This window comes from Vombatus ursinus, unplaced genomic scaffold, assembly GCF_900497805.2.
Source record: "Vombatus ursinus unplaced genomic scaffold, bare-nosed wombat genome assembly UNPS02014778.1, whole genome shotgun sequence".
Taxonomy (NCBI): Eukaryota; Metazoa; Chordata; class Mammalia; order Diprotodontia; family Vombatidae; genus Vombatus; species Vombatus ursinus.
Genome location: NW_020954556.1, coordinates 8,743,311 through 8,769,183, shown reverse-complemented (window position 1 = coordinate 8,769,183; position 25,873 = coordinate 8,743,311). Strand labels below are relative to the sequence as shown.

Below are 25,873 nucleotides of genomic sequence, written 5' to 3'. Positions count from 1 at the left end.
CTTGCTACAGGTGGCATATATTATTACAGTAGAAGGAAACCCATATACTTTACAGCTCCGAAAACAGTAAGTAGTGATTTTTGTTTCCCATTTTTGAAATTCTCATTGCCCTCAGTTTCTTGAATTTTAATGATTAATTGATCATGAAATATCAATGTTTGGGCCTTTTTTTCCATCCAAATTTGGTTGTATTCAAGGCATTAATATTAAAATTGGCAAAGTTACCTTTCACATGCACCTTAAGCTTAAAATTCAAGTTTTAGGTAGGTTGAATTAATGATGGACCAAAGTTTTGTAAATCAGCATTTGATGAGTACAATCATTATAACTTAGGGCCTGTGTGATCATTGTAAGATATACCTAACAATAAATAAAACATGAAATAATAGAGGCAGTGTGGTATAATGGAAGAAATACCTACCTTGGAATCAGATTGATTTGGGTTCAATACAGTTTTACTGACTCTGTGATTCAGGGAATGTCACCTTCTTAGTACCCCAGGCTCTGAGATCTATAAAATAGAAGTTACAGAATGATTGCTGATCTGCTGTCACAGAGGTAGTTTCCTCACTGGGGAGCTCTTCAATACTGACAAAATTAAAATATAGGATATATGATACTGAGAGCTAGAAAAAATGTTTTACTTTTACTGTAGTCTAGCATGATAAACATGGATAGCACAATCTGAAAAGAAAGCTCTGTCCTATGGGAGGGGGCCATCTCCTGTCGTCTGATCTGTATCTTGCCACTGGACCCATATGGCTCCAGAGGAGAAAGTGAGACTGGTGACCTTGCAACAGCTGTCCTTCACTTAAATCCAATTCCTTGCAAGTCATGGCATCATCTTCCTGATGTCATGGTCCTATTTGAGAATGAAGGGCAAACAAACAACAACCACCAACTGGGAGTCTAGAAGCCTCCATTCTACTCCTGCCTAACTCTGTGAATTTGGACTGATCTTCGCCTGTACTGCATAGCTATAAGCATCATGTGCTTACTTTTGCCTCTTTAAGCACCTAACTTGAGAGGTAGAATGGTTTTGGAGGGCTAGTCTCTGAATCAGGAAGACCTAGATTCAAATCTTGTTTCTGACAAAGCATAGCTATGACTTTTGGCAAGTGAATTAACCTCTTAATGCCCTAGACAATTCTCTGAGACTACAAGTTATGGATAGGGCCTGTAGGAAACTTCCACATCCAGAATTCCCTATAGGATGAAATCATAGGTGTAGACCAAAAGCAAAAAAAGAACACTTAACTAAAGCACTGGGGATGTATTTAGGATGGCAGTAGAGAAAATTAAGACCACTTTGAGCTTCTGAGGAGAGGAGGTGGAGGTGGGAAGGGAAACATGAAGTTCAAGTTTCATTTTTATTGTTTTAAACAGTGTTATTCATGCTGTTTATTTTATAACTTAAATTTCTTTTTTATGTTTTATAGAATATTTTTACCCCAGGATTTCATGGTTTATACATATAACAAACAGGGCATCTTTCATTCTTCTTCAAAAGTTATGGTAAGAATTAGTTTTTAGTCTTACAGATTTATCATACTATTTAAAAAATTGGAAGTGGATATATTAATCTGTGATCTTTTATATTTAAAGCTCAGGTTTATACTTTAGTTAACCTCTGATAATTTTCCAGTGTCTCCTAAAGTCCTACCTAGGACTTTATTTTGGCATAGATATACTTCTGGGTTCTTGAAAGCTGTGCCAAGAAAGCACATGTTCTAAAGGTTCTGACAAGGTGGAAATGTTTCAGGAATGAGTTCAAAGACCATTCTAGTTAGATTTAAAAGAAGTTTATCACCAGAAGCTTGACCACTAGATGATGAATTTTTGGGGTCACAGCAACTCAGGAAGACTCACTGCTTAAGAATAGAAGTGTTATGATCTGCTTTGCTAAACAGAATGCATAGTGACAGAATTATGAATTTTTAAGGATAAATCCCCTAAAATGACTATTGAATGGAGGAAAACTTTGAAATACTGTTAAGTTCTCAGTTTCTTAAGAACATCTGATGTTGGTATGTACATAGTAAAGAAGTGAAGAGAATTAGCAAAAGATATTTGTTTCTGTACTACCCAGTTAGTGCTCCAAAAGGTCTGTGATAGAATTAGTGTGGAGACTTCCTCCACTGATCTAGATCTCAATCTATCCACACTTTTCTTTTATTTTTTTCTTTCTTATTTTTTTTCAATTATATGTAAAAAAAATTTTAAACATTCATTTTTTTAAAGTTTTGAGTTCTAAATTCTCTTCTTCCCTCTCTTTCTTCCTCCTTCCTTGAGGAGGCAAACAGTTTGATATAGATTATATATGTGAAGTCATATAAGATATATTTCTGTATTAGCCATGTTACAAAAGAAAACACAGACTAAAAACATAAAGTAAAAAAAATATGCTTTGATTTGCATTCAAACTCTATCATTTTTTTTTTCTGGAGGTGGGTAGCATTTTTCATCATAAGTCCTTCAGAAATGTCTTGGATCATTGTATTGCTCAGAATAGCTATGTCATTCACAGATGATCATTGTACAATATTTCTGTTACTGTGTACAATGTTCTCCTGGTTTTGCTGTCTTCACTTTGCATCAGTATATAAGTCTTCCCAGGTTTTTCTGAAGGCATCCTGCTTTTCATTTCTTCTAGCACAATAGTATTCTTTCACAATCATATAACTTAATTTGTTCAGCCATTCTGTAATTAATAGACATCCCCTCAATTTCCAATTCTTTGCCACCAAATAGCTGCTATAAATATTTTGCACATAGAGGTCCTTTTTCTTTCTCTTTGATATCTTTGGGTATCCACACCTTTCTAAATGACATCCATGAGTTGCTGTGGCCAGAATTCTTCATCATCTGATGGCCAGTTTTATGGTAATGAGCCTTTTCATACTTAAGCTGGTTCTTGGCCAATATACTATGCTTTTTTTCTGCAGTTTGATTACAGCCTCTGAGGGCATGGGCTCTACTAACCTTTGAGAACCTGGGGTCACCTCCATGACAGTATGAGGCATCAGTATAGGATTCTAGTGGAAGATATGTGATCCATTTATGGCCCAATTGGATGATTGTCAACTCTTTGAAACTTTTGAAACATTTGTTTTAACTGAAAAAAGAATGACATACTTCACAAATTGTCTTTGGATAGAAACAATATACTTATTTGTGTGTACTGTTTTTCAGATGCAGTGCAATTACCATGGATATGTTGCAGGTTTTCCAAATTCACTCGTGACACTCAACACCTGTTCTGGACTCAGGTCACGACATATTCCTTAGGTGGCTGTACTTGAAAACCTTAGAACAGTTTTATAATAATTATTTGTGGCTAGTAACCACACAGAAGCTAGAAGAAAATAGAAGGGAAAACAAACAAATGAAACTGTCTCCCCTTATGCTCTCTTATTTCTCTTTTCTTTTTTGCTTTCTGTTATTCTTTTGTTTTCTTTATGTATTTTTATTTCTATTCATACTTTCCATCACACTGTCTGGGGGGAGAGGGAATAATAATATTTGTGATCTTTTCCATTTTTTTGGAATTGTCATGTCTTTCAATTATCTTAGGAATCATTCCCTGAGTTCCTTTAAAATTTTAACAGTGTTCGCAAAAGTTTCCTCAGTGAGGTAGTTGGTAAAGTTAGCTGTTCTCAATTTCTTTTTTTTTTTTTAATGCCACTTCACCTTCATATCACTTACTTTTTTTCTGCTAGGATATACATGTAATGGTTCAGCTTTCACCAATGATCAGAATAAATCACTTATGGGAGCAGCTAGGTGGCGCAGTGGATATGGAACCGGCCCTGGAGTCAGGAGGACCAGAGTTCAAATCCAGCCTCAAACACATAACACTTACTAGCTTTGTGACTCTGGGCAAGTCACTTAACCCCATTGCCTAGCCAAAAAACAAACAAAAAGCAATGAACAGAATAAATCACTATAGAAATGCTGGCAGATCTGTTCCCTTTCATGTCTATTTTCTTTTCTCCTTTTAGCTTCATCTGTAAATATTCTTGGGATGACTTCTTTTATTTAGATCTTGTATGCTTTCTCCTGAATTTTTATCTTATTCATTGGCTTGTGGTTTGATACTTTTCTGAATCTGTCATATTCCTTCTCTGTAATGTTTTGTGAATGAGCTTATATTCTCAACTATTTTTCCTCTCTGCCTTTATAAGCCTTTTCACTTGAAGAAGATCAAGTATTTGTTGGATAAGGAGGTTTCTGGGGTTTTTAAGCCTTCATGTTATGAAGTATTTTGTATTGGTTAAACTTAGAAAAGTTTAGTTTTGTTATTTGGATCTAAAAAGGTGAAAGACTGAAGCACAATACTTCTGAGTATATTGATTTAATAGCAAGGTCAACTATTGCCAATAAATCAAGGTTAATAACGCGTCAGAGATTAATGACAATTTGACAGGTTTAGAGAGTTCATTTTTATAACAGATAAAAGAGGAACTGTATGTTAATACGTATTCATGACACTAATGATTATTCATAGATTTACAGGAATACGAAAGTAGGTAGATTTGCAATATGTGGCTGCTGGGTGTGTTGGGGGCATAATGGAGAGTTTCCAGGGTGGGACAACTGCTAGATTTAATATTTTATTGGTTTAGAACTCATGTCTATCGTTCTATGAATTTTCTTTTGGGAAGTATCTTTTAGTAGTCTCTCAAGGGTCTGTGTAGCTCACTGAAAAGAAGAACCAACTTACCAAAAAGAAGAGCTTATAGTTAGTAAAATAGAAGTCAGTCCCCTACCCTCCAGCTGGCACAGAGGGGAACTTAACCTTTAGTAAAGAGTCCTATAATATCTGACTTAACTCTATGATTATTTTATTCCTACAAAGATACAGTTCCTACTGTATCTACTATCAAATCTTATCAATATGTCTATTTACTAAATCTGTAGGTAACTCAGGGCTTAAGGGAATATTTATGCTAGTTTAACTGTTAAAGTTAGCTTTTCCTAAAGAAGGGAAACTTAATCCTAAAATAAATCAAAGTAATCAATGCTAACTGATTTAGAAGTTATCCTTTTCATTTTCCTCCTTTGATTCTTAAGGAAATTCGTTTTCTTATGGATTACTTGAGCAATGAATCAAAGTCCTTTGGGTGGTCTGTAGTTTTAATAACCAGTTTGCCCAGAAAATCTGATTGAGATTGCAGGGTTAAAATGATTTGCCCAGTTTCTATAGTCAGATCTTTAGAATGCTGTAAAGCAGTAGCAGAAGTGGTATATGAATCTTGATCAAATGAAAGGGAATCTTTATCTAAGATACTGATTTGCATTCCCAGTAACTATTTATGTCTATATCAGCTCGGAAACATTTCTTCAGGGACATGCTGAATAACTTCATCTACTAACTCTATTGCTTATATAATCATTATTATATAAACAAGAAAATAGGTAGACAGAAACAGGTACCCATGATTTGGAAATGCTTTGGTGGACCTGATGATGGACCTAACATCTGTGGGACCCAATGAGCAGATTATGTCATACTTGATGATGAAGTCTAGGGACAGCTTTATTCATCACTCGGTTGTCATAAGAGAGGGCTTTGGGCAGTAGTGCTAGGATGGATGACAGTGATAGAATTTTAGTACAATTTCAAAAAGTGAGTCGACTTTCCTATAGATTAAAGCCTTATTACATATGGTCGTTTCATTGACAAAATTTTTAGGGGGCAGTCTCCTTTGGTACAGAAGTAATGGCACATGGGAAAAAGAGGACAAAGTTCTTTGTTGAGTTCCACCAGAAATCCTTGATATACGTGAAAAAGTTCAAAGATCTAGTCTGTACTGCAGCCCCTCATGCTGTGGATTTCGTTCAGCCTCCATTATAAATATAGGAAGTAAGATGTACATTTCTGGAACATGTCACATTCTTAGGAAGTGGTTTTTCCTTCTAGATCTGTTTCTCAAGTTCCAAAAGCATGTAGGAAGACTTAAAACAAACTCAACAAAAATAGAGCTATAGGAAGAATATGAAATTAAGAACACATAATTCACCTGAAACTTCAAAGAATTTCAGTTGTTAACATCATGATGATCTGAATTGAAAAATGAATCTTTGTCTCTCTTAAAATTATCAGATATTTTAAATAGGAAAACAATTTCATCCTTCACAATTACCAATGCAGTTTTACATGTAAAATTCTTAATCCAATTTTGAAAATTGGGTTTCACATCTCCCACAAATTCCCCCCTTTTGAGGATATTATTATGTTAACATAATGAAAGGATATTATAATACTGATCTCCTATAAACTAAATATCCTATCAATTGTAAGGCTTCATGATGTGTATTGATGATGAAGTCTAGGGACAGCTATATTCATCACTCAGTTGTCATAAGAGAGGGCTTTGGGCAATAGTGCTAGGATCAATGACAGTGATAGAATTTTAGTACAATTTCAAAAAGTGAGTTGACTTTCCTGTAGATTAAAGGCTTATTACATTTGGCTGTTTCATTGACAAAATTTTTAGGGGGCAGTCTATTATTTGTAATTCAAATGACAATTTAAAGTGATTCCTCACTATTGTACTATACCAGAATATATTATTTAGTCTGAAGTCACCAATAGAGTTTATCTCTTAGGTTTATTACAGTGAAAAAATGAGGCATCATCTTATGCTTGCCCTTATCAATGGAATTTGCTATGTGAGGAGAAAGGGAGGGACATAGCAGTATTACTACTGTTCATTAGCCCTGTTTGATTTTGGGTATGAGTCAGAGGCAGCCAATTGTATGACAGGATTTTACAACCAGGCTCAGAATTAATCAGGGGGGAAAATGTCTTGTATGGGAAATTGAGTCAAGAGGGCCCTTACCTTAGTCTTCCTAAGGTTGCGACTCTCCTCCTCCCTCCCCTCCTCAGTTCTCCAGGAACAGATATCCAATGGTGGGAATTGATAGATGCCACTTCCATTGAGCCGCTGACATTTTTCTTGAATGATGGCCCAGTGGCCTTATGAGAGGTCAGACACTTACACCTGAAATCAAAACTTAGAAATCAAATTAAAGTGCTACAAGATTCTGCCTTAACTAGCAAAACTTCATTAATCATGTTATGGTAGGATATAATTTTTGTATTCCTGTGACAATAATCATTAACAGTATTGTTTCAAATTCATACAGTATTCATTAACAGATAAAGTTTTCATGTATTCAGTATAGTTGTTGGAGATAAAATTCACCACAGGCACATATGTTTTAAAGTATATCTAAATAAATATATTATAGGCTTTAGTATTTAGAAATGTAACTTCCCCCTTGGTCTTCTCTGTAAATAGGATAAAGGAAGGGGAAGTACATCTGGCCATTTTAGGTGGGCTTCAGAGTACAGCTTGCCAATGGGAATTAAAAGTTTTAGAAAAGTTTTAATCCACCAAGTAAGTTGAAGTGAGACTTTATAGTGACCATAATTAAGCTTACATAGAATCACAGAATCTTAGAGTTGAATGGGACTTCAGAAATGAACAGGAATCTCTTCTACAACCTTTGCTTCAAGATTGCTAGCGAGGAGAAACCCACTGCCTTCTGAAGCATTTCATTCTACTTTTGGATAACTTTATTTGTTAGAAAGATTTTGTTTTGTTTTTTTTACATTAAACATTAAATGTACCTCTATGAAACTTCTATCCATTGTTTCTAGTTATGTGCTCTGTGGCCAGGCAGAAGTAACCTAATTCCTCTTCTGTGTGATAGCTTTTCATATACTTGAGGGCAGTTTTCATGTCCCCTGTAAATCTTTTCTCCAAGCTAGATATCCCCAGTTTCTTCAGCCAATCCTCATATGGTTCTTCACTATCCTATCTGACCTTTGGGTGAATTTTAGGTTATTAATGTTCTTTCTAAAGTTTAGCAGAACTAAAAGAATTTCAGATGTGGTCTGACGAGGGCAGAGTAGGGCAGTACTGTTTTTCCTAGTTCTGGACACTGTGGTTCTCATAATATACCCTAAGGTTGCATTAGTTTTCTTAGCTGTCATATTACATTATTTGTTCATATTGAGTTCATAGTCCACTAAAATTGCCAGGTCCATTTCTTGTAAACTCGCTTCTAGAGATATCTCCTGTGTCTTCTACTTATGAAGTTGATTTTTCAAACCTAAGTAAAAAGAATTTATAGTCATTCTTAATAAATATAATTATAACACTTTGGCTCCATATTGCTTCCCTTTTCCACTGTGCATTGTCACTGGGCAATTAATTTTTCTGCTAAAAGATTTTAAATTAGCTCAGAATATAATATCTAAGCTGACCATTTGCTGTTGCTCAAAGTCCACAAATACCTTGCAGCCTTGTAGTCCCCAATACCACCATGAACTCTTACTCATATTTAGCATTTTCCTTTGGTTCCTATGTTCATCTAGTCTAGGAGATGAAATGAAATATTAGATTAAATATTAAAATGTGAAATTTATTATTTATATCTGTCTCAGAACTCTCACTTCTTGGTTTTCCATTCTTTCAGGTCATTTCCCAAGGCACTCATAGATTCATATAGTTAGTATGTGTTGTGATCACATAGTTTTTAATAACATGGAATAAAATGCAGAATGAATATATAAACTCTCTTTGCTGGGCTAACAAGTTCTCAAATCTTTTAAATGGAGAAGAAAGCTCCCAGGCACAAACACTAGGGGTTCATGAAAAGTAACAGTAAGAGGGGTGTTCAGTCTTCCTTCCTTCTAGCTCATTGATTAAAGGGAAAACAGGGAAAATTTCATTTCCTCAGCTTCCCATCATCCAACTGAATGGAAGTCGTGGTAGCTGCTGGAGCTCAATTGAGACTATCAGATGCTAATCTTTTCTGTGACTCATGCTGTGTGGATTGATTTGACTGCTCCCACATCTTTGTTATACTTTTTATGATACCAATACTTCTTTTAGCCTCTCTGATATTGTCATTTCACATAAAGAAAAGGAGAGAAGGGAGAAGGGGAGGGAAAAAGGGGGGAGAGGAGAGGAGAGCAGAGGATAGGTACCTTTTGATTCTTTACCTATCATGAAAAGAGTGGATCATTGTGTTCTCAAATAGGAAGAGGATGACCCTTTCTGTGCCAGGGTCTCAGAATTACTTTGCCATTCCCTTTCTTTGTGAATCATTTCCTTGAGTCAGAGGAAAGTAATAATTTAAAGAGATAAAAGGGTAAGCTAAATTATGGGCTATACATTTTGCTAGATACAGCCACCAAAATATTCTAACTTTTAAGACCTTTTTGATTCTGGACTCAATCAGTGTGTTAGATGTCTCTCCTAGTTTGTGTTATCTGCCAGTTGGATAAGCATGCGTCTATGCCTTTATCTAATTATTTGGTGACAATGTTAAACAACAAAAATCATGATCAGATCCCTTGATAGCTTTATGTCAGGCCACCTTCTAAGTTGATATTGACACATTAAGTTTTTGGGGCAGGTCATTCAACTAGTTCTCCATCTTTTCCGTAGGAATAGTGTGAGAAACTTTATCAAATGGTTTGCTGAAATCTAGTTAAATTGTATTTAAAACATTCCCTTGATCTGCCAGTTTAGTAACATTGTCAAAAAAGGAAATAGGGTTAGTCTGGCAAGTCTCTTCATGGTATTCACTAATAGTTGTTTAGTTGTTTATTGCTATGACAATTCTTTCGTTCTTTCTTTCTTTTTTTTCTGCTAGGTAATGGGGGTTAAGTGGCTTGCTCAGGGTCACACAACTAGTAAGTATCAAGTGTCTGAGGCTGTATTTGAACTCAGATCCTCCTGACTTCTGGGCTGGTGTTCTATCCACTGTGCTACCTAGCTGCCTCTGCCATGATAATACTTAAAGCTTTTCTAACTTAGTAGGAGGAAAAACATTTATGAAGTACCTTCTGTGTATTAGGTGTTGTACTAAGTACTTTACAATTTTTATCTCATTTGATCTTTACAATAGCCCTAGGAGGTGGGTGCAATTATCATCCCCATTTTAGTTGAGGAAATTGAGGCAGCACAGGTTAAGTGACTTGCCCCAGATCACAAACTAATAACCTTCATGCCATAGCAAAACATTGGAAAAAGATTTCATGGAGGCATATTTAGATTATCTTTAAATTAATGTTTGTAGATAATCTAAAAGCTTAATGATTTTAGCACCCTCTTCTGCCTTTTCTACTGTTCTTCCATTACTGTGGAAACAAAAAAAAAAGGCCTTTTACAGGAGTAAGGGCTGTCTTTTATGGGGCAAGTCAGGCAAAGAGTTCATCAGTACCTGGTCCTCATGATAGTGATGAGTCCCTTCTACTTTAGCTGGTCCTTGGATAACCATCTGTCAGTGGGAAACCAATGTGCTGTACATATTTCCAGTTTAGCAAAACATGCCAGAACTTATGTTCTGCTTTTATGACCTTTGAGAACCTAGGGTCATTTCCATACATCGATGGAAGGCATCTATGTAGTGCTTTTGTTAAGGTACTCTCATATTACTCAGAAAATTTCCACACTGGGAAAGAAAGGATCTCTTCCCAATAAACCATACCTCTAGCTACCATTGATTACTGCAACAGAAGTAGAAGCAGGAGACTCCTCTTGGGGAATGTTTTCCATAGCTAAAATAGGTATAGTGTCTGGGAATGGAAACAGCAGCAGGGAAAGTATTAGAACTTGTGATATTAAAAATAAAAGTGTGGACTTTAAAACAATTACATTTGGCTATAGTTTCTCAGTAGGCATCTAAGATTATAGTCGTGATAGGATCATTTTCTGTTTTTGTTATTTGAATGTTCAGGGGATTACTCCAGTTTGAAAATATCAGCTATGGAATTGAACCCTTGGAGTCTACTGCAGGATTTGAACACCTTATTTACCAAATAAAGAGTGAAAATGTCAGTGTTCCTCTCTTGGAAGAAAATGATACAGATATCTGGTATAGACATTTACCTTATAAATCTCATATAAGTTCAGAAGTAAGTATTAACAACTTTAATCTTCACTATGAAAATTATTTTAGTGTTATACTTTAAAATGCTAATTTAGAATTTTAAGTTTTAAAAATTATCAGAGAAACTGCTGATTAGTTATCTTAAAATCTATATATTTGCTATGCCTTTTAATGAAGGCTCTTTGCTACTTCTGAAGAATTTGGAGCATTAATTTATATTACTTTCCATACCTATTGGTTGAGGCTAAATCTCATTGTTCTTAAGACAGCAGAAATTCTGTATTTTATAGTGTGCCATTTAACAAGGTTTGAGAGACTTAATTTCTGGGTAATTTAATTATTTTATTAATAATGCCAGCATGTTTATTAATAAAAATATGGTCATTTGGCCATCTCTCTCTTAGACCAAAGACTGTCATGGTGGCAGGCTCAAGGCTTATATACCTATTGGGAGAGGGGTGTTCCCGAGGTGGCAATCAACTCTGATTGGTTAACAGTTAATGAGAGAATGAATATTATAATGACACCATGTCACTCTTGGATAGATAGACTATCCCTAAACCTAGATCACCCTCAACCTTGGGCAATCTAGACAAAGAATCTATATCCCTCACACAAGCCTGAGCTAATTGGGTGGAATAGCAGTACTCAGAATGAGGAGAATGTTAATCCTATCTTCCATCAGCCCTGTTCTTCAGAAATTAGACAAGGAAACAGGACAGGGAAAAAAAAAAAAAGCTTGTGTCTCCCCAATGTTAGTAATTGTCTGTTATTATGAGAGACAAATAATCATTTCTCTCAAAGGAAGGAAGAGAAATTAAAAAAAAATCTTTATAGGGATATTTGGGTAATTGAGTCAAAACAAATATGAAATTTGCCCCAATTATTCAAATTTATGTAAGCATCTTAGTGTCCATAACAAAGGAGATGATAAAACTGCTATCCTGTATCTTAATCAGAACACATCTTCAGTACTATGCTTGCTTCTGGGTACCATGTTTCATCAAGAATATGGACAAGGTCTTTCCAGAGGAGAGTTAGTAATATGGTCAGGGGACTGGAGTCCCTACCAGATGAAGTTCAGTTGAAGGAACCAGGTATATTTTGCCAGGAGAAGAGAAGACTTAGGGGAGACATGATAGATACCATAAAGTACATAAAGCGTGGCATGTAGAAGAGGGATTTAGGCTTGTTTTGTTTGGTCATGGAGGCCAAACTAGAGCAGTGAGTGGACATGGCAGAGATACAACTTCTTACTCTATGTGAGGAAAAACTTAACAATTAGCTATATCCAAAAATGAGATCAGCTGGCTTGGTAGATTGTAAGTTCACCATCCGTAGCTCTCTTCAAGTTGAGAATGGATCTCCATTTGCAGAGGTACTAGTTTAGGTATGAGCCCAGACTAGGTGAACTGATAGGCCCCTTTGAACTCTTATGATTCTATGATTCTGTATTTCAGTTAAAAGTCTTTTTTTGGAGGCCTGGATTGCATAAATTGTTTACAGTATAAACCCTATGTCCTCGATAGTCAAGGAGAGAAAGATCATATGTAATATTGGTATCTGGTTTACAAAGGATGATATGTTTATTTAGAGCTTGGCAGCATTAGGCCCTTTGTAATGCTTTCTTCTTCTTGTAGGTCAAATAGCTTTCCTTTCAACCATGGCAAAAGGATACCAAGGCAACCCTGTTAATTTATCTGAAATGTGTCTGCTGCTCATCATAATGGAGATGTTGTCTAAAGATTTCTTGGTTTAAAAAAATGATTCAGTATGTCATTTAAGATGATCTCATATAGTATCTTAAATCTTCACATATTCTTGAGATGCCTGTAAATTTGCTATGAGGGCAATGGCATAACCTCAGGGGGAAAAGCTATGTGGAAGGTTAATGTAATATTATGGTGAGAATGCTACAGTACAAAGAAAAGCAAAGCTCCATGTTTTATGTTTCTAGTAAAATCTGAAGTCAACTGGATTTCTCTGTGGTTTCAGCAGTCACAATGAGAATTCTTAGTAGCCAAGGACAGATTTTTGAAGTAGTAGTTTCTGATTTATACCTGGATATAAGATAGGATCTCTGTCATATATTTAGTGAGGATCCCATCTTTTTGTCTTTGGGGTTACACTGCTTCAGTGGAAGGTAGACATTTTAAAGTTCCTCAGTATTCACATTTTATGTATTTCAGGAAAAAACAGTTGTTCCACACGCATTGCCTCACTATCTGGAAATGCATATTATTGTGGATAAAGCTTTGGTAGGTAAACTTATATTTGCTTTTTACATGATTTCAAAGGTGTATAAAAATTTCCTTCTCTTTGTAGCATAGATGAATCTTGATTTTTGCAGCAGATATATTTCCTGAAATTTGTGTACACATAAAATTTTTGTTAGTCAAATTATATTCTAAACCAGAGATCCCAAACATTTTGTGAGGAAGAGCTAATTTTGATTTTCTAGATCTCTGAGATTAGTGAAAAAGGGTTTACCTGAGAATAAAAAAAGGCCCTGAGCACTTAGGGGAAGGGATAATTCAGTCAATCATTTATTACGTGCCTATTATGTACTTGGTACAGTTCTAAGAACAAATGATACAAAGAAAAGCAAAAAGCAGCCCCTACTGTCAAGGAGCTCAATTTAAAAGGGGAGGCAACATTCAAACAGTTATGTACAAATGAGATATACAAGATAAATTGGAGATAATCAACAGAGAAGACATTAGCATTAAGGGGATCATGAAAGGCTTCTTGTAGAAGGTAAGAATTTAACTGGGACCTGAAGGAAGCTAGGGAGGACAGGAGGTAGAGGTGAGAAGGGAGAATATTCCATGCACGGGGAATAGCTAGTGAAAATGTACAAAGTCTAGAGACGGAGTGTATTTTGTAAGGAACAGTAAGGAGGCCAATGTCACTGGATTGCACAGTGCATGGAGGGGATAGTAAGGTGTAAGAATAATGGAAAGGTAGGAAGGAGCCAGATGATGAAAGGCTTTAAAAGCCAAACACAGGATTTTATATTTGATCCTGGAGGCATTAGGGAGGCATGGAGTTGATTGAATAGTGGAGTGACATGGTTAAAGCTGAGCTTTTAGGAAGAACACTTTGACAGTTGAGTAGAGAGTGGTTTGGAGTGGGGAGAGACTTGAGTCAGAAAGATCAACCAGAAGGCTATGAAATAGTCTGGATGTGAATTGATCAGTGTCTACGCCAGGGTAATGGCAGTGTTAGAGGAGATAAGAGGGGTGTATATACATGCATGCATAGTACACGTATAGGTATATGTAGATATGTATGTATGTGTATATACACACACACAATATTGTGAAGGTAGAAACAACAGGACTTGACCACTGATTGGATGTGGTCGGGTAAGAGAATGTGAGAAGCTGAAGATGACACCTAGGTTGTTAGCCTGTGTGCCTGGGAAGATGGTAATGTCCTGGACAAAAATAAGGACATTAGGAAAAAGGGAAGGTTTTCAGGAAAACATAATTGAATTTTGCATTTGGATATATTGAATTTAAGATGTCTCCAGGACATTCATTTTGAAATATCTAAAAAGTAGTTGGAGATGGAAGGCTAGAGGTCAAGACCAGAGTTAGGGATGGATAAATAAACCTGAGAATCATCTTCAGAGAGATGACAGTTGAATCTGTTGGAGCTGATGAGATCCCCAAGTGAAATAGCATAGAGGAAAAAGAGGACCCAGTACATAACCCTATGAGGTATATATGGTTAGTGAGTATAACTTGGATGAAGATCTGCCAACAATTAGGAGGAAAATCAAGGCAGAGACATGAAAACATAAGGAGAAGAGTAACAAAGAGAAGAGTAAGACCAATAGTGTCAAGAATATAGATAGACCAAGAAGGTTTAGTTAAGAGGTAGTAGTGTCTCATGTTCTCCCTTTTCTTCTGCGAAAAGACAGCAAAAAGGAGATATCCTGGTAGATCCTCATATTCTAATTGGGGACTCCTATTCCAAATGTTGTAAAGTAATAAAACTTGATTTTACTTGTGATTTTGTGTTTTATTGGGTTTCCCAAAACAAGACATAACTATGAGCATAGGTTAATAAACTCGATTGAAAAATATAATGCTTTATGTCACTGGAGCTTGCCTTTGTTTTGACTAAAACCCCTGAGGTGCTTATAGACCTATTACCTCCTACAACATGTCTTCCTATTGCCTAGCCTCAATTTTTGAGCCACTCCAAAATTCTAGGATTCTGCATGCATCTAGCAATTTTAAAACAAAATTGGCTATCCAGTTTGTGCTTGGGCACAGGAAGTGGTAATTTTGGGTCGCTCTAGGGAAAAGAATGGTTGAAGTATTGAATGTATTACTAACTTTCCAGACCTAATTTCTCATTATCTGCCTTTAATTTGTAGGAAGACAGTGGGCCACTTTTCCTATATCCTCATTTGTTTCTCTCTGTGTGTATTTTTGACATTGCTCTCTCTGGTTTTCTTCCTCTTCTCGTTTGTTGTTTAGTCATTTTCAGTTGTGTCTGACTCTTTGTTGACTCCATTTGGGGTTTTCTTGGCAAATATACTGGAGAGGTTTGCCATTTCTTTCTCTATCTTGTTTCACAGGTAAGGAAACTGAGGCAAACAGGGTTAAGTGACTTGCTCAGGCTCACACAAGTAGGGAAGTGTCTGAGGCTAGATTTGACTTCAGGAAGATGAGTCTTCCTAACTTAAGGCCAGGCATTATTCATTGCGCCACCTAGCTGACCCCTTCTTCTCATACTCCTTTACTAAATCATCAACCACGTCATGTTCCATAATTTGTGATGTAAAGTCCAAATCTCTTTCTAGGGCCCTTTTCTTTTTTCTCTCTCCGTTTTATATGGTGAGTTTATCAGTTTCTTTGGCCTCTAGGTGGCACAGTGGATAGAGTGCTGGGCCTGGAGTCAGAAAGACTCATCTTCCTGAATTCAAATCTGGCCTCAGACACTTCCTAGCTGTATGACCCTGAGCAAGTCACTTAACCCTGTTTGCCTCAGATTGCCCATCTGTAAAATGAACTGGAGAGGGAAATGGCACACTACTCCAGTATCTTTGCCAAGAAAACCCCAACCCCAAAATGGGGTCATGAAGTCAGACATAATTGAAAAATGACTGAACAAAACAGCAAAAGTCAGTTTCTGTTGATTCAGTTATCATCTCTATGAAGACTCCCAGATCTATATATCCAGCCCTAGTTGATCTTTTTATTTTCTAAATATGTTCTTGTTTCCCCAAGTAGAATAAGTAACTTGAGAGTAGGGATTATTATTTTTTCCATGTATTTATATCCTAGAGTTATCTAGGTGGCATATGAGATAGAACATTGGGCTGGGAGTCAGAAAGACCTGAGTTAAAATTTAGCCTTAGATACTTACTAGATTTCTGACCCTAGACAAGTCACTTAAACTTGTCTGCCTCAGTTTCCCCAGCTGTAAAATGGAGATAATAATGTTACCTACCTCCCAGGGTTTTAGTGAGGTCAAATGAGATAATATTTGTAAAAAATACTTAGCACAGTGCCTGACACACAATAGATGCTATGTAAGTACTTATTTTCTTCTCTTGCCTATCCTATCAATCAGGTTAGGTTTTATATTTCAAAGAAAATGTGGCATCATATAATTATTTTCACTGTTATCTGAAATCTGTTTTGCAGTATGATCATATGGGTTCTGAAATGGCAGTTGTAACACGGAAAATTATCCAGATTATTGGCCTTGTTAATACTGTAAGTTTTTGCTTTTCTGAGTTTACATAATTTATAAAAATCATTTGTTTGGATTAATTTGTTTGCAACTAAAATCGTAGACTGCTAAAAGTGGAAATGTTACCGAAGAGTTTCATTCATCCATATCTTCCAAAATACTTAAGTGAGCCTCTTTAATATTATTGTTTATGGAATTTTGATGTGGCATTCAAGGTTATTTAAATATTTATCTTTTGTGTTTAGATGTTTACCCAGCTTAAAATGACAGTTGTATTGTCTTCCTTGGAATTTTGGTCAGATAAAAACAAAATTTCTACCATTGGGGATGCTAATGATTTACTACACAGATTTTTGGCATGGAAGCAAAAGTTTCTTGTTTTAAGGCCCCATGACATGGCATATTTGCTTGTGTAAGTACAGTATTTGTATTAATAAATTCTATTAATAAATTCTAAACAAAACATTTTAAGAAGCATTTGTTGAGTTCCCATTGTGTGCTTAGCACTGTGCTGAAGGGATTGCAAAAGTAGAGTAAAACAAAGTAATTGCCCATAAGGATTTTATAGTATCATTGAGGGAGTTAAACATACACACAAAATAGTTAGAATGACAATGTGTAAGTGGCAAGATGAGCTATAGGAATTAGATATGTAAGGCTGTGACTATACATGTTATCACATAAGATGTACACCTGCTGGGGTTTATGTGTTACTATTTCACTAGATTTTGCATCCTGTTGTCTTGTGTCTTCATGTCTGTGTAGTTGGACTTGGAGACAGAATGTCTTGAGTTCAAATCCAACTTTAGACCCTGGGCAAGTCATTTAACAATTTTTTTTGCCTCAGTTTCCTCATCTGTAAAATGGGGATAATAATAACATTGACATCTCAAGATTGCTGTGAGGATAAAATGAGGATAATATTTGTAAAGGAATTTACAAACCTTAAAGAGTTAAATAAATGCTATTATTATTAAGCTTATGTTTGCAGTTCCTAATAAAACCTATATAACTCATATTGGGCTACATGTCTTTATTCCAACTCTCAATTAGTTTGCCAAGTTGGGTCCACATAGGACAATTATCTCCCTCTCAGGGTTACATGGATAGCCCTGACAGGTTAAAATGTCTGTAATGCTATCAGCTTGAGCTCCCATTCCTCTATGTTCCCCTCAATATTTATTGCCAGCACTATTATCTAGCTAGTGCCTTTAGCACTAGCTTAATATTCCCAACAGGGTATACAGGTGTTCAGAGACTAGTCCTTCTGGTGTGAGGGCTGCTGAACTCTTTTCAAGGCAGCTTTTCACTTTTGGTGTCTACTTGCCATCCAGCTCTCATCTGTGGCTCCAGGAAGCTGTACCGTGCACAGTGACCACACCTTGGTGAACCATTTTGACAGGCAGGCTAAGCTAGATTGAGGGTAACTGAGTGGCTTCAAATCCATTGGTGAGTTAGGTGGAATGGGCAGATGAGAACAGTTTGTTCCAATGGCTATGCAGATGGCTGAAGCAGGTGCTCTTAGAGCTTGGTTAGACGTCAAAAAAGCCAAGGTTTCTGCATTCTTAGCCATCACCAGTTGTCTTGATTTTTGTCTTGCCACTGGACTTAAATGACTCTGGAAGTGAGAGTGAGGCCTGTGACTTTGTACAAATCTGCCTTATTTATATCCAGTTTGTGAGCAAGTCAAAAGACATCTCTCATACCATTTTTATCATTTTTCTTACCTCAGAGTCCTGTGGCTACAGGCAAGTGATGAAGCATTGGGTACAGATACACTGGGAGCTGTAGTCATAACCATGTGCCCAGGCTGCCCAGGGTCATCTTGTCACTGGACTGAGGCAGCAGTGGGATGTAGCAGCCCCTGGGTGTCTGAGCAGCCTTTTTATTTATTTTTTAAAATTAATTTATTTTGATTTATTAACAATCACTTCCATAAGCTTTTGAGTGTTAAATTTTTCTTCCCCTCCCTCTGCAAGATGGCATGCAGGCTGATATAGGCTATACATATACATTCCTATTAAACATATTTTTACATTAGTGATGTTGTAAGTAAGAATTAAAACCAATAGTAGGAACCACCAGAAAGAGGAAACGAAACACAACAGAAGAAAAAAAAATAGCAAATAGTATGCTTCGATCTGCATTCAAACTCCATAGTTCTTTCTTTGGATATAGAAAGCATTTTCCATTATGAGGCATTTGGAGATGTCTTAGATCCTTGTATTGCTGATAAGGGTTAAATCTATCAATATTAGTCATCGCACAACTTGGCTGTTACTGTGTACAGTGTTCTCCTGGTTCTGCTCACTTCACTCAGCATCAAACCATACAAATCTTTCCACTTTTTTCTGAAGTCTGCCTGCTCATCTCTTATAGCACAATAGTATTCCATTACATTCATATACCATGACTTGTTCAGCCATTCCCCAATTGATGGGCGTCCTCTCAATTTCCAATTCTTGGCCACCACAAAAAGAGCTGCTATGAATATTTTTGTACATGTGGGTCCTTTTCCCATTTGTATGATCTCTTTGGGATACAGCCCTAGAAGTGCTATTGCTGGGTCAAAGGGTATGCACATTTTTATAGCCCTTTGGGCATAGTTCCAAATGGCTCTCCAAAATGGCTGGATCATTTCACAACTCCACCAATAATGCATTAGTGTTCCAGTTTTCCTATATCTTCTCCAACATCTATCATTTTCCTATTTTGTCATGTTGGCCAATCTGATAGGTGTGATGTGGTACCTCAGAGTTGTTTTGATTTGCATTTCTGAGCAGCCTTTTTAAAGGACTGCACTATTCACCTCCTGTCATGAGGAAGAGGCTAGAAAAGGTCCCCTAAAAATTGTCTGCTTTACCCAAACCTGGCCTGCTTATCATGGCAGGCAGGGATCCTACCTTATAGTTGAAACACAAAAAAATGCACAAAAACTTTTGCAAAGATCATTCCATTCACCATTGATACATGAAATGTGTGCATGCTTATGGACAACACAAAATCCAATAGACCTGAAAGATAAACAGCTCTTGTTGCAAGAGAACTTAGCAGGAATTGTAAATCTAAATAGCAGCTCTGGGTAAAATAAGACTGGAAATGAAGGCCAGTATACCAAAACTGAAGCTGGCAGAGGTTTCTCAATCAAAACTAATATAGTCAACAAACTTGTATGCCTACCAAAAAGAGTGAACAATAGGCTTATGACTGTGTGATTGCTACTTGCAGGAAAGTGCCACACCATCGTCATCAGTGCATATGCTCTCACCATGACAAACTGATGAGGTTAAAGAAAAATTTTATGAAGATCCAGAGACCCTCATCATCAATGTGCTTGGAAGTGGATAATCTTGTGATTTTGGGTCACTTTAACACCAGACTAGCCACAGATTGTGAGACATGACAGGGAGTTTTTGAGAGGAATGGAGTCAGAAATACCAACAGCAACATCTGTTGCTACTGAAGACTTGTATATCTCTTGACCTTCTCATCACCAACATTGTCTTCCTTTACACAATAAAATTTTGTGGATGTACTCTTGCAGCAAACATTGGCATTTAATAGTCTATGTCATTGTAAGGAGAAGAGATAGATAGGATGTGAGAATGATGAAGATCATGTGTGGCACAGAGTGCTGGAATGATTATAGATTTATCCTCTCCAAGCTAAACATTCGCATACAACAAAAATGGTGACTCCAAGCCAAGAAGACTATCAGAAGACTTAATGTCAAAAGATTAGAGTGCTTCTCCAAATGGGAAAGTTTGTTGCTAACTTGGAGGAAAAGTTGAGCCAACACATGGTTGGCAAAAGTGGAACAGAAAAGGAGTGGGCAGCTTCCAAAGATTTGTGGTGCTGTACACATTTCCTCATCTGAGCCAGAAAACTCAAAACACCAAGATTGGCTTGACAAAAATGATGGGAAAATTGAGAAACTCCTAACTGAAAAACGAGAACTCTGTCAAGTTTACCAACAGGATAGTTTGTCCATCTCTAAGAAGACAGTGTTTAACTCCATCAAAAGTAAAGTATAAGTCCAGCTTAGAGAGAGATGGAATTCTTGGCTCACTAAGAAAGCAGATGAAATTCAGTTTTACACTGATAGTAACAATCCAAAGTGCATCTATGATGCCCTCTGAAGGTTATTTATGGGCCAAAGACGTATGGTGCATTTCAGCTGCTCAGTGTTGATGGAGCCACATTGATTAGTGATAAAAACATGATCCTGGAGAGATGGGTTGAACGCTTCCATAGTGTTCTCAACAGATAATCATCAACAAATGCTGAAGCCATTGACCATATACCTTGGGTTGAAGTCAGTCCCCTTCTAGCCAAACTTCCAACTGAAGAAGAGGTTTGGAATGCCATTAGGTTCCTCTTGTGTGGCAAAGTGCCTGGTACTGATGCTATTCCAGCTGAGATTTACAGGGCAGAGGGACCACTGCTCATACAAAAGCTACCTGAAATCTGGGTTATATTGCAAGAGGAGGTTATCCCTCAGAAGTTCAAGGATGCCTCCATTGTCCATCTCTATAAAGAAAAGGGAAACAGGTTGCTCTTGACAATCATAGGGAGTTGGGGGGGATCCTTTCTCTTAGTTATTGTCAGTAAGATTCTTGCCAGAATCTTCCTTAATAGGCTGATTCTTTACCTGGAAGATGGTCATCTACCCAAGAGCCAGTTTGGTTTCAGAAAGCCAAGGAAGGGTAGATAGGGTGTTTGTTGCTTGACAACTCCAGGAGAAATGCCAGGAGCAGAAGATAGGTCTGTACACAGCATTTGTCAATCTGACAAAGGCTTTTGATACTGTTAATTGTGAGGATTTGTGGAAGATCATGACAAAATTTGGTTGCCCAGAGAAGTTTATTGGTATTGTACACCAGTCTGTATGCCATGCTTGCATGGGTTCTGGGTAATGTACAATGCTCTCACATTTTCCCAGTCACCAGTGGAGTGAAGCAGGATTGTATTTTTGTTCCCATGCTTTTTAGCATGATGTTTTCAGCAATGTTGTCAGACACCTTCAACGAGGATGAAAATGGCATCAAGGTCAGCTACCACACTGATGGTAAATCATTTAATTTGAAAAGGCTAAGTCAAGACTAAAGTGGAGAGAGAGTTGTTACACGACTTTTTGTTGGCAGATGATCATGAATGCTGTAGCTAAGTTCACTTACCTTGGTATAGTCTCCATAGATGATGAGGTTGGTGCATCCATTGCCAGAGCTAGCTCAGTGTTTGGGAGGCTGCAAAAGAAACTGAGAAAGAAGAGGTATTTGACTGGCCGCCAAACTGAAGGTCTACAGAGCCATTGTGCAGACCTTATTGTTGTATGCCTGTGAAACATGGACAATATACCAGTGCCATGCCAGAAAACTGAATTGCTTCCATTTGAATTGTCTTAGGAAGATTTTGAAAATCACCAGGCAAGGATAAGGCACCAGACACTAAGATCCTTTCTTGAGTTTAACTGCCAACCATTCAAACTCTACTGAAGAGAGCACAACTACAATGGGCTGGCCATGTTGTTTGAATGCCAGATATGTTTGCCTTAAAGACCATTTTACAGAGAACTCGAACAAGGCAAGCACTCACATGGAGGTCAGAAGAAGCGATACAAGGACACTCTCAAGGTCTCTCTGAAGAACTTTGTACTCAATTGTGAGTCTTGAGAGACCCTGACATAGGACCTCCCAGCATGGCATGCCCACGTCAAAAAAGGCTCTATGCTGTACAAGCAAAGCAGAATTGCAGTAGTTCAAAAGAAGTGTGAGATGTGCAAATTTAGAGACATCTCCACTCGAAATGTTCATGTGGACCATTTGTGCCTGACCTGAGGTGCAGCATTCTGAGCTTGTATTGGTCTGATCAGTGAAAGTTGGACACACTGTACCCTGACCTTGTCATAGTGATGTCAGCTTAGTCCTCTTCAAGCACGAAGGATAACAATCAATATCCCCAATACCCTTGATTAGGATCTGTTATCAGTTTAATAAGTTAGCGTTAATTAGCTTTAGAAAGGAGGTATTTGCAGAGAAGATATAGTGAGAATAAAAGTTTAACCACATTCCCCTGAACTGGGGGAATACTTTCTACCGCCTCTATCTCAGTACATGAGGAGAATGGACTTGGACTTTAAGTGGTTGCTATAAAGTATTTGCCATACCAAGTTCACTTCTCAAGGGTGAGTGATGGATGATATCTTTCCTTTGGCTGCTTGGTTGAGTTATTGTTGGATTAGATCTTGCAGGTTGCTCCTCAAGCCTGTGTTGGTGTCTCAGCTCAGTTGTAGCAGCAACAGCTGTCTGCCATGGACAGTGGATTTTTGCTCCTCTTACCTTTTCATGTGTTAGAAGGTCATTCCATATCCAAGCCCTCATTTTACATATTTGCCTGCTTATTGGACATTTCCAACTGGGTGTCCCATAGACGTCTCAAACCTGTCCAAAACAAAATTCTTTATCTTTTGCCCTTAAATTCACTTCACTTCTTGAGGTCCCTGTTTCTTTCAAGGACACCATCATCTTTCCAGTGTCTTAGGTTCACAACCTTAGTGTCATTCTCGAATCCTCACACCAAAGCAGTTACCAAATCTTGTTTCTACATCCATAACATCCCTTGAATTTGTCTCCTTCTCTTAATTCACACAGCCAAGTTCAGGCATTCATCATTTTTTACCTGGGTTATTATAATAACTTCCTAAATGATCTCCTTGCATCTAAGTAGGCCTACTTTAATCTATTCTCCACAAACTGCTAACATAATTTTTGTAAAGCACCATGTCAATTGCCTGCCTACTTAATAAGCTTTAAAAGCTCTTTAGTGCCTTCAGAATCAAATATAAACTCTTATATTTGTCTTTTAAACCCTACTGCCCTTCCTACAATTCATCCCAACTAGATTGTATTTTTTGCTGTTCCTCACGTGACACTTCATCTTCTCTCTCTGTTTGTACTCTCATACTTTGAATACATTCTATCCTCCCCTCAGCCTCTTAGAATTCCTTGTTACCTTCAAAATTCAGCTCAGGATCCACTTTCTACATGAAGCCTTTCTCGATACCCTCAGCTGCTAGTGCTAGAAGAGAAGGCTCTTCTCAAGTTAATTGGTATTTATTTTGATTTCATTTTATGTGTACATCACTTATCTCCCCTCAACACAATGTAAACTCCTTATTGTGAGGATTGTTTCATTTCAGGCGTTGTATCCTGAGAACTTAGCAAAGTGGATTATTTATAATTTTTTTTAATCAATGTAACTATAGAACCAAAACAGTTGGACTCTTAATATCTCGGTTCCTTTTGTGCTACATGAGGAACTAGAAATAGCACTAAAAACAAAACAAAACAAAACAAAAAAAAACCCCTCAAAGACAGGAAGAACAATTGGACTAGGTCAGCAGTACTAGAGGAAATTGTCCTGGAGGTAACATGATTTTGAGGGAACTGAGGGCTTATACCTCTAGGTATCTGAAAAAAAAGGGGTGATACATACTGAAAAAGGTGATTAAAAAGTGATAGTCAATAACTACCGAACTGTATGTCTACTTTCTCATATACTGTATTTATGAGAATTTCTCAATTCTATGAAATATTTGCAAACATATTAAGGATATCCTTGATGAAAACATGAGATTAGAAAGGCATTCTTAAATGATATTCTATAGTGGTTGCCCATAGGTGATGGGAAGACATGGTAGGTGTAGGTGTGCTGTAGCATATAGTCAATGGTAACTTGCGCACCAGAAGTGGCATAAAAATCATCCAGGAGATGTATAATTAGAAAAAGAGGTGGACTGATCATGTAGCAAGAGTCAACTATAGACATTCTTATTGCTGCATTGATGCTCGTGCCATGTAAAAAGAAGGACTCAGCATATTGGTTGGAGGACATAGACAAAAGTTGTATGAAATAGGAAGATGTGAATTGGTTGTATTCTGCACATTAAAGAGTACCCACATTGTTGAGATCACAGAGCCATAGGAGAAGAAAAAAAATCTTTAGGACAAGTAGAATCCTTCCCTAAAAAATTGAAAATAAATTTTTTAGATTTAAGAAATAAACAAAATGTAGACTTATAAGGCAAATTAGGTAGACCAAGGAAAGTCTAGTGACATCAGATGATATTTTAGTTCAACCACAAAGTCAACAAACTTTAGCACCTGCTGTATGTAGTAGGTGCACACAGAAAAAAGTTTAGATAAGACATAGTCCTTGCCTTCAAAGAGATTGTAATTTAGTAGGAATATATCTGCGTCTATATCTAAAACGTATATAGAAATAGTGATACACCTACATGCAAAGGATCTATGATTTTATCACTGTGGAAATTCCCTCAAATCCCACAGATTGCAACTTATGACTAAGTAAGTCACACCTAAGGAGTTGTCTAAGGTGACTTGCTTATCATCATATAGGTGGAAATTGTTGGGATTTGAAATCAGGTCTTTGTGACTCCAGCCCAACATTCTGCATTCTCTCCACTATACCACAATGCCTTTCACAATAATCACAATGTTAATAATGAAAAGAGCATAAGAAAGGTGCAAAGTTCTTTGTAAGGTATGAGGAATGAGTTGGATAAGGGTCATTAACATGGTGCAATGGCTCACATTTGAGAAGAAAAGAGTTCAAGTCCTGTCTTTGACACTTAATACCTGTGTGACCTTGGGCAAGTCAGTTAACTTCCCTGGGACTTAGTTCATGGGTATGTAAAAATGAGGGGGTTGGTGTAGATATTCTTTGAGCTTCTCTCTAGATCCGGTGACCTACTGGGTAGAGGGGGTCAGGGAAAGTTTCCTAGAAGAGATAGTGTTTGAATTAAGTTTTTATACAGTGGGTAGGAATTCAACAAGTAGAGTTGGAGCAGAGTGAGGAGGACATTCTGGGCATAGGGAAAATTTGAGGAAAGGCATTAAGGTGGGAAGCACAAAATGGAGATGAGGTTTGGGAAATAGAACAGTTTGTTAGATGCATAGAGTGCCTAGAGAGGGGGTTAGTATAAATATAAGGCTAAAAAGTTGAAGCATTTACATACTTTGGAGGGTCTTGAATGTCAAACTAAGGAATTTGAGCTTCATTAGGTAGAGGAAGTTGTTGGAATTTTGAATAGAGGAGTGACATGCCCATGAGTCTAAAAGGAGGTAAACTGGAACCTAGAATAAAAAGTGCACCTATAGGTGCATTGAATATTTTAAATATACTGTTTTAGCCAATCTAAACAAGATATTGAGTGAATATAAAA

General features: G+C 37.1%; 1 protein-coding gene across 1 annotated transcript in view; it reads left to right on the top strand.

The window, feature by feature from the left end:
- LOC114045526 (disintegrin and metalloproteinase domain-containing protein 18-like) overlaps positions 1 to 25,873 on the top strand; it is a 123,037-nt gene that overhangs the window by 14,571 nt on the left and 82,593 nt on the right. The window contains exons 3-9 of the mRNA XM_027865590.1: positions 11 to 66; positions 1,440 to 1,515; positions 3,193 to 3,269; positions 10,762 to 10,939; positions 13,104 to 13,172; positions 16,581 to 16,652; positions 16,875 to 17,041. Of these exons, the coding sequence (XP_027721391.1) occupies positions 11 to 66; positions 1,440 to 1,515; positions 3,193 to 3,269; positions 10,762 to 10,939; positions 13,104 to 13,172; positions 16,581 to 16,652; positions 16,875 to 17,041 (695 nt within the window). The remainder of the gene's footprint in view (positions 1 to 10; positions 67 to 1,439; positions 1,516 to 3,192; positions 3,270 to 10,761; positions 10,940 to 13,103; positions 13,173 to 16,580; positions 16,653 to 16,874; positions 17,042 to 25,873) is intronic.